This window comes from Apiospora phragmitis, assembly GCF_038363925.1.
Source record: "Apiospora phragmitis strain CBS 135458 chromosome Unknown utg000011l:1.0-3236445.0:1.0-3240683.0, whole genome shotgun sequence".
NCBI lineage: Eukaryota > Fungi > Ascomycota > Sordariomycetes > Amphisphaeriales > Apiosporaceae > Apiospora > Apiospora phragmitis.
Window position 1 is genome coordinate 2,003,027 of NW_027117411.1, and position 9,196 is coordinate 2,012,222.

A 9,196-nucleotide genomic window follows, 5' to 3' on the forward strand; every position below is an offset into this window, starting at 1 on the left:
TTTAAAAAATAACGTACGCTAATAAGTAGTTTAAATTATATTACGTAAAGTATTAAGTTACGATTTAAAACTCTTCCGCTATTATTAAAGCTTAGAAAGATTTATTTCGTTATTTTATAATTTTACGGCCGTGAATCTAAGCCTTTAAAGTTATTTTAAAAATATTATACTTTTTAGCAGCTTATTTTATTAACGAGTTATTTATAATATTTTAAATCGCGCGTTATAAAATTAACTCGTTAAATTTACAGCTTATTAAAAAGAGGAAAAGAAAAAGAAAAAGATAGTATTATTTAATTAACTATAAATTAAAAGCTAACTGGTTTATATACTGATTTATATATGGTGCTATCAAGGGCTATCTAAATTTAGGGGTCGCCATTACATGGTGTGACCGTAGCACCGTCAGCTGGCTTAGCGGTGGAAAAAGAAGGCAGCGGACGCCTTATTGGCATCCAGGGACGACCCTTCAAAGTAGGGTCCAACGTACGGGAGGAGTTGGCAGACGAGGTAGGGCAATGTCTGGATGACGACGGCCACTTCTGATGACAATCCCGACACCGCCAGCGGCCAAACCAGCCATGGCGACCACACCATAGCAACCAAGTCTGGCTGTTTCCTTCTCCTGTCTCTGTTATAATATAACTATATATCCAGGAATAATTGGGCGAGTTGTCTGGTAGCACTTCAATGTCTCTCTGATTACGCAGCGCCTGCTTGACAGATGCTGAACTTTCTGTAGGAGAACAAGACTGCCTGGTGCGCACGCACAATGGCCCGTTATTATCGCCCGAGGCGCTCGAGGGGTGTTTGCCACATCCCATGGTGCTTCCCCCTACGACAAAGCCATCACGACAAACTGACCGGCATGTCATGGAAACACCAGGTGTTCTTCACAGGGTTTAAGCCTGTTGCGATTCGACCGTCCAGCAAACTTACGGGATTCGGGTCTGGAGTTTGCACAGTAAGATCCTTTATCACTTGGGGGTTTCCCCTTTACCAGTTTGACAAAACACTTCATATAACGGAATAGTTCGACCGGACATCGACATGTTCAAATACATATATAAGAGGCCTATGTTGACTGGGATTTCAAGTTCCAACATCTCATGTTTACGGTACACCATTCCCCAATCCTGCTGGTATAATTGCATCAGGTCGCGGGTAAGGTGTACGCCACCCGCTGAGGATGTTGTTCGTTGATCACTGTAACGGAAATCATGATTCTTGTTGTTTGCTTGAGTCGCGAAGTTAGTCACGGGTAATACCGTCTCGGTACATCTCACAACCGACGACACCTGGGACGTGCTCCGACCCCTACCCCTTTTAACCGAAGTACGACAGTAATAGCTCCTGACCGAAGAAGCTCATATACGCAGGACTACAGATGGGGTTTTCCAGGGTTAAAAACCTTCAGGACTCGCATGTCCAGATTCACTGGGAGTAATGACAATCACTGACGCTGACAAGATTTTATGAACTGTAAAAATGAATTTCATTTGAAATAGCAAAACTCGCTTAACTCAAAATAGACAACCCCTAGACCCGGAGCTGAAATGATGTAGGGGGTATCACTTGCTCTCTAAGGAATCTAGTTACCCGCTGGCCCCAATCCCGATATCTAAGATGGTTTAAACATGTTGTGTACAGCTAGAAGACGCTCTTCTCGTCGACCAAACCAAATCTAAGATTCTATCCTGATTACGCGATCCAGAACCACACCTTTTGCACCCAATTCTTCGGGATCGGCTTCTCATCCATCGCTTCGAGCTCGTCCATCTCCTTGACTCCGGTGAAACAATCGATATCCTCGATTTTCCTGCAGAGCGGTGTTCGGAACCAGATCTTGTGTCCGAGATACAGCACCAGGAAGATGGGAATGGTGATATAAGCGGCCAAGAAGTCTGACACGCTCCACTCGCTGGGGAAGAAGACTTGGAAGCCGTTCGTTAGGGTGAGGATGATGATGAGGGACAGCACAACGTAACTTGCGTATGGCTGCAACGGAGTCTTGAACGGCATGGTCTGCAACAAGTTGTTGAACTGCATGGCCTTTCGGAACCGGAGGTAGGTGGTAAGACAGACGATCCAGGCAATGAAGCCGCTGATGGTGGAGATGTTGCTGAACCACGCAAACACTGTGGCACCGTTGCTGCTCACATTGAGATACGCCAGGCAGCCGACCAGCCAGGTAGCGAGAACGGCTCGGTAAGGGACACCCTTTTTCGTCGTTACTGCAAAGAACTTGGGCGCCTGGCTAGACAGGGACAAGCTGTAAAGAATACGGCTGCCCGAGTACAAGAAAGCGTTTCCAGCGGACCAGGCCGAGGTCAGAATGCAGAAGTTGATGACATGGTTCAAGCCACCGATGCCAGCATTCTGGATGGCAATAACCCAAGGACTGGCCGAGGCGTCGCTGGTGGGAGAAAAGGAGACGCTCATCCGTGCTTGGCACAATGCACCCAATGATCAGACTGGACACTCCATAGAAGACGGCAAGTCGATAGATGAATCGTCGGGCCGCCTTGGGAATGTTCCTTCGTGGAGCCACCGTCTCTCCTGCTGCCAGGGCAATGAGCTCAGGACTAGTGATGAAGGCAAAACCAGCACGCACAAAGGCGGTCCAGTACGCCAGAAAGCGACCAGTATTTCCCCCCGTCATGTATTCTTTGAAAGCACCTGGTGCGCCTGGATACCAGTATTTAAAGCCGAGGGCTTCGTGCGTCGGGCCTCCGCCGCACATGAGCACAATTCCGAGGATGACCAGACCGACAATGGTAATGAGCTTGATACTGGCGAACCAAAACTCGGCCTCGCCGAAAACCTCGACGGCAATGATGTTGAGAATCAAAGTAACGACCAGGATGATGGTGATCCAGACAGCAGTGGGGACAGGGGTCTCCCAGTAGTCGAGAAGAATGGCGCCGGCCGTAGCCTCGGCAGCGACAAGGATGGCGTAGGCGTACCAGTAGTTCCAGCCGGCGGCGAAAGCCAGGGACGGTTCAACAAAGCGATTGACGAAGTAGGGAATCGAGATACCCTTGAGAGGCAGGTATGTAGCCATCTCACCAAGATCGTTCATGACGACCCACACGAGCATCATCATGCTCAAATAGCCAAGCCATAAAGGAGCAGGGCCAACGAGGGCCAAAATAGCGCCAGACCCAACAAAAAGACCCGTACCGATGCTGTGGGATGGAGCGGTCAGCCACGATGTGTACTTGCGCAGACAATGTTCGACTGGATTGGTGGTGGTACTCACGCTCCGCCAAGGGCCATGAATTGAATATGTCGGCTCTTCAGGCTTCGCGACAGCTGGTCGTGTTCCTCGAGCAGACTGCCGACTCCGGCCGAACGGGTTGTTGTGAGCGCATTTCCCCCGCCTTGCTCAGCACTGCTGTACTCATCCTTAATGCCGGACATGGTGGGCAACAGTAAGAATTGAAGAAAGGAATGCGGATGCAACAACGGAATGGGAGATGACAGAACTCCAAAGCCCGATTGATGAACGGAGAGAGTGCGAAAGGACGAGAAAAATATATAGTTGATAAAGGCGATCGCCCATAATTAATTCACCCCATCATTGTTTTGGGGCTAGAGCTGTCGACCCCGGACTATTTGATGCAACGTCTGCCATCTCGAGTCATTGGCAAACGTAATGGGACAAGGCCGGGGCTGGTTAGATAGGCCAATTTTTGGTTAAGCCGAGATCTTGGCAGTGCTTCTGGCCCAGACAGGGCAGCGTGTGTTGTGAGAGGTCAATGGCAACTGCTGCTTGGTGAAGAAGTGGAGGAGCGGCCAGCTTCGGGGGTTCTGAGGGTCGCGCAAAGGTGGAGGTGGGGAAGCTACCCTGACTTATCTGGGTACCACCCTGGACTGATACGGGGCAGATACTGCCCAGTTACTGGCTCGTCCTTGGGTTTATCAGTGATCCTGCAGATAACCTACCAGCCAAAACGGATCCTTATCGCGAACATATGCCTAACTCGGCAAGGTCCCGGCCGAATCTTTACGTCACGCCTTTGAACTTTCCCAAGACTGCTGCTTAGCTCACGGCCTAATTAAATTGTCTAAAGTAAGGACCCTCTAATTGGGATGCACGACAGCGAGAACCGGCCTCGGGCTCCTGGCGTGCCGTCTGCGCTTGCTGGCCCTGTCTTGCCTTGCACGATTCAGCTCCGAGCAGTAAGCAGCCCCTAACCTTAAGCCGATCTAGGTCCTCTATGTCGTTCACTTGCTCCTAGAAGGACTCTGGTCATTGGCCAGCCTCGAACCCAGTTTCAACCCAAAACCCATAACGGGGTCTGCCGCGTAAGGCCAGGTGCTTACATACTTCGCCCCATCCTCACGACGGGGATATGACAGCCACTCCTTGTCTCGGAGATATTGCACGTCTTCAGAGCTCATCCAGTAATTACTTGGTTAATTTCGTCGCTAATAATGTGAATGTTGATAATGAATCAGCTGAAACCTCGATTTCTCTCTATCAATTGTGGTTTGCACGAGATATCACCCGTCGTAGGGCCGCAACACTGGCCCTCTGGCAGTCTGGCATTGCTGGATCTTCTGGGCAGCGTCGCACTATGGCTAGCAGAATCCAGGTTCGACCCCAACAGTGGATCCTTGTTATCTGATGCAGGTGGACTAACAGGCACTTGGGATAAGTCCCTGCCTGGGTCATAGCCGCGGTTTTCCGAGATGCACGATCCAGGCACCGCCTGTCCCTCCGATACGGGATGCACGTAGCCATAGACAGTTAGACCGGCTCAATGGGATCGACCGCTTCCCCATGAAAAGGAGTATCCGCAACATTGTTGATGCGCGTATATGCGATGCCGGTATGCTGCCCATGACATAGTAATGGCATGATGTGCTCATGCCGGCCAACTTTCACGCAGCACCTACATATCGCTGTGTCATCAACGTCACCCAGGTGCTTACTCCGTTTTATTGCGCCGTTCTTTCCTGACTATCCAAGCCGGACTAATCACTTACTGACCCCTGACCCACGACATCACCCAGCGACGTCGGTGCTGGTCTGGGAAATATCTTCTGCGCTGGCATCTATCAGCCTCCTTGTGCCCCCTGGCCAGACCAACCGATGCCTCAAGGGTATGGCAAGGCCCATATCGGATGAAAGGACGTCTTTCACTCCTCTTCAACTCCTCCATCCCTTTGTATCAGTTATGGTAGTCACTTGAACTTCAAAGCATCACAGTCCACGTCTGTGCTTAATTAACAAAGTTACTTGATCAAAATTATTCCTGGTGAATTGGACCTTCCCATCTTCTTTATCCATGAGGCAATCGAAGGCAGGGTTTATTACGGAGGCCGAACGCGGTGGTACGGATGGCTAGGAAAGTTCACCAAATCTCTACTTTTATGTTCTCATCTTATATTTCCCTCAAGCTCTTCTTGGTCATCAAGTATTCTCATTGTGCTGGCCACAACGCTGCCCCGACTTCTCACTATCTTCTGGAACTCTTCTCCGGTTTCTCCATTTTATCCGGCGCAAGGAAGGTACCATCCTCCAATCTTACCGAAGTCCTTGAACCTTGGAGTTTCGCATAATCCTTCGAGCAAGCGCCAGGAACGAGCCGCTGGGCAATCCCAATTTCACTACATCACACGCGACCCCCCAGATCCCAATATTTAATCACAGCCTGAACCAATGTATGAGAATGGAGTACCCACAATATCCCTACCAGCTCAAGCCTTATACCTACCGTCAAGTGCCCTATCCAGTCACTTATTATGGTGGCGGCTGGGGAAATGGTGCGACGGCCTCAGGATTCATCCCTTATCCTGGCTACTACGAAGGCCCTATTGTGGGTCCTGCAAGATCCCCCAGACCTAGAAGAAGGCCGGCGCTGTCGCCGGAGCAGGAGCTACGATATCTAAAACAGAGGCTGATCAAGAATGAACCAGCTGATCCTAATATCGGACCCGGACGACCAGAGACAACACCTGGCGCAGAAAAGACCCCTAAACCAGGCGTGGCCCCCGAAGTCACACCAGCTGCTGAGTCACCACCACTACCACCACCTGCGATAGCCATCCCAAACATCGAGCCCAAAGCGGCCCCTTTGTTGCAAGAAGAGGTGGCGACCGAGATTACGCCTATCAGGGACCTACACTACCCGGCCAAGCTGTACCGCAAGCACGTCCAAAAGTTACACGCGCGGAATGACAAGCCCAACCGTTCGCCCGGGACCGTCTTTGTCATTGTCCACGAGGTCGACGGCTGCAACATTGATATCCAGGTTTCGAGAAGCTTGAGGGATGCCATTGACGAGGTGCTGCGCATCATGGCGCGCTATCACCCTCGGGCCTTCAAATCGACGCCCCTGAGACGGGTTGGTGGTGCTGCCGCCGCCGCTGGCTCCGAGGAGAACGCAGCAGAGAAAGGTGTTGGTCTCAAAGACGAGGATGAGGTTTCTATTGATAGCTCGCCTACTGTTAAACTGGATGCCCGAGGCGATGATGCCAACAACAAGGGGGAGGCCGCAGAGGAGACGGAAGCAGAGCGAGAGCGTCGCTTCGTGTACAAGGGTGATTGGAAATTCACGCACGCCTCGACGTTGAAGCTGGAGGCCAAGTACGGAAGCACGTCTATCCGGGTCTCGTGCGCCCTGAAGAACGTGCGTCAGGAGAAGAAGGACCCCAAGCAAGGTAACAAGGAGAAGAAGAGAAGAGAGGCGGTACCGGCTGGTGAACTTACAAAGGCATGATCAAGAAGCATGTACGAGGTGAGTTGAGACAATATTGCGCAGTCCTTTTCATTCACCAGGTATCGTATCGTATCGCGGTGGGTTTTATCAAGTCTTCATTTCTCTATCTAATAGTACAGTGTGCGTCCTCGGAGTCCATGTGATCAAAGGGACTGTCGTTTAGACGCTTTCCATAATGCCATCGCCTTTTTTTCTCTTTCTTTTCTTTCTTCTTTTTTATTCAATTGCATATAATCCCGTTCGGATGTCTGGGATCTCGCCGAAATCCTCTTTTGGTTCTCGCCGATATCCTTTTGGTCACTCGCCATCATCTCTCTCTCGCATTATCATAATTCATTTCCGCTAGCACCTTCCATTGCTTTGTGTGTAACAAAATATCAAGCCCATGAACAGGCAGCAACCAAGCATAATAGCAAGCAGATGTCTGTCACTGTGGCTCACCAAGTGACATGTGTAAAGCAAAACATGTCCCACTTCAAGACGTTGCTAAAACCATCCAGTGCTTGATCACCTTGACGGTCACCTGGAACTCCGTCCGAGGCAGCGCCGCGCTCAGGGTCACCAAGCCCTTCTGCTCGCCGTCGCGGTCCACATACCAGGCGAGCCGCGTGTTCTCGCGGATGTCGCCCCTCGCCTTGTACCAGACGGTCCGGGTCCAGTTCCGGTCGGGGCGGTCGTGCAGCTGCGCCAGCGGCTCCTGCTCGTCCTCGTGGCCGAGGCCGGGGCAGGTGCGCAGCTCGGGCAGAAGCTTGGGCACCTCCTGGCGGAACAGCGACAGGGCCAGGTGGTTCGCGTTGGACATGCCGTGCACCGTGGCCAACACGCTGAAGAAGGCCTGGCGCCGGTTCTGCTCCAGGACGATGATGTACACGGGGTTGGCCGAGTAGCCCGCCGCGAGGGCGCTGCTGTCATAGTCATCCTTCACGGATACGTCGAGGTCCTTCAGCTTCTCGAACAGCTCTTTGGGGAAGTCGATGCCCGACGCCGGGTCGCGGTCTTGGTTTATGAGCGGCATGGCCTTATAGTTGAAGCCAGAAGACTGGGTTTTCTGGACGCTGGACTTCTGGTGCTTCGTGCCATTGTCTCCCTTTCTGCCAACTTTGTCTTTCTCGCCACTTTGCTCGGGCTTCTTCTGCCCAATCTTGTACTTCTGTCGGTACTTCTGCTGACGCTCGAGGAAGTCTTCCATGGTCTCGTCCGGCTTTCGCTTCTCCAAGGAGGGCGGGGGCCCATGGTTGAACTCCTTCTTTCGGGCGAGGGAAGTCCTCTAGTGTCTCGCCCGGCTGTCTCTTCGGGGGCAGGTTGGTATCGTTGGTACTTGACGTGTTACTCTGGTCGCCTGCAGAGGCACCAGTACTAGAATCAGCAGTTCCTGTACCGCTTGCTGATGCCTGATGCTCGCCCTCGTGCTGGCGCGCCTCTTCGCCAACCTTATCTTTCTTGCCACTTTCCTTGGCTTTGTCTTTCTCGTCCTTGTTCTGTTGGTCTAGCAGGTCGAAGTAGTGAACGGGCGTCGACTTCTTCTTCGTGCTGCGCTGCATCGCCAGGCGGTGCTCCTCCTTGCGCATGTAGGCAACTACGGAGTCTTCGCCCGGAATGCTCTGAAAGGGGGGCGGGGGCCGCGGGGGCCGCTGGTAGAACTCCTTCTGTCGCTTGCGGAATTCCTGCAGGGCCTCACCCGGTCGTATCTTCGGGGGCAGATCATCGGCATCGTCGGTGTCGGCCGCGGATGAAGTGGCTGCTGTGCTCGATGCGTTCTTGGAGTCGGTTGATGAGGCAGCATTGGTAGAAGCAACAGGTCCGGTACCGCTTGTTGATGACTCGGGCTCGGGTTCGGGCTCGCGCGCTTCTTTGAGGTCGCGATCGTCGGCGCCCGTGGCCTTCAAGACGTCGTCCTTGCTCAATCTGACCTCCTTGCTGCGGTCGCGGGTCTGACCGGAGCCGTCGCCACTGGCTGCTGCCGATGGGGCAGTGGCCGCGGGCACGGACTTGACTACTTGACGGACAACGCGGGGTGTGTGCGTGGGCGGCTTTATCTTCGAGGCGCTGTTTCTCGACAAGATAGAGGGACCGTTCGAGGAGGCAGGCTTAGTGTGAGCCGGGACACTGGGTAGTTGGGTCCGAGAAGTGCCACTATAGGCGGCGCTCTTTCCGGCTCGGGCAGTGCCGCTATAGGGGGTGCTCTTTTCGGCATCACGCTGACCCGCCTGCATCTCTTGTATTGCTCGGATTGCCGCGGATGGGGAGGGGAGAGACAAAGCGGCCGGCTTCTGGGTAGGGCGTCGTGGTAGAGTCGAGCTGCCCGTGGCTGGGCTGTTTCGTGTGGAAGCGGACGAGGCGGAGGGCTGTCCGGAGTCGTCCTTGCGGCGCTTGGGGGCTGGCTCCTCGACCTTATGATCTTTCTTATCGGAGTCCATGCTTCGGTCGCGGGATCTCTTCGATCCCTGCTCGTCGTTGTGCTTCAT

The 9,196-nt window shown here is 52.8% G+C and overlaps 3 protein-coding genes across 3 annotated transcripts; 1 reads left to right on the plus strand and 2 right to left on the minus strand.

The window, feature by feature from the left end:
• Positions 1 to 1,701: 1,701 nt before the first annotated feature.
• Positions 1,702 to 3,423, minus strand: PG994_013378 (proline-specific permease; the record flags this gene model as incomplete). The annotated part of the gene is made up of 3 exons (XM_066864787.1): positions 1,702 to 2,416; positions 2,463 to 3,188; positions 3,263 to 3,423. 3 exons carry the CDS (start codon positions 3,421 to 3,423, stop codon positions 1,702 to 1,704), a joined length of 1,602 nt encoding a protein of 533 aa, XP_066709748.1.
• Positions 3,424 to 5,681: 2,258 nt separating this feature from the next.
• Positions 5,682 to 6,731, plus strand: PG994_013379 (uncharacterized protein; the record flags this gene model as incomplete). The annotated part of the gene is made up of 1 exon (XM_066864788.1): positions 5,682 to 6,731. The coding sequence occupies one exon, from the start codon at positions 5,682 to 5,684 to the stop codon at positions 6,729 to 6,731; it is 1,050 nt and encodes a 349-aa protein (XP_066709749.1).
• A 475-nt stretch (positions 6,732 to 7,206) lies between these two features.
• On the minus strand, positions 7,207 to 9,196 carry PG994_013380 (uncharacterized protein; the record flags this gene model as incomplete). The annotated part of the gene is made up of 2 exons (XM_066864789.1): positions 7,207 to 7,902; positions 7,973 to 9,196. 2 exons carry the CDS (start codon positions 9,194 to 9,196, stop codon positions 7,207 to 7,209), a joined length of 1,920 nt encoding a protein of 639 aa, XP_066709750.1.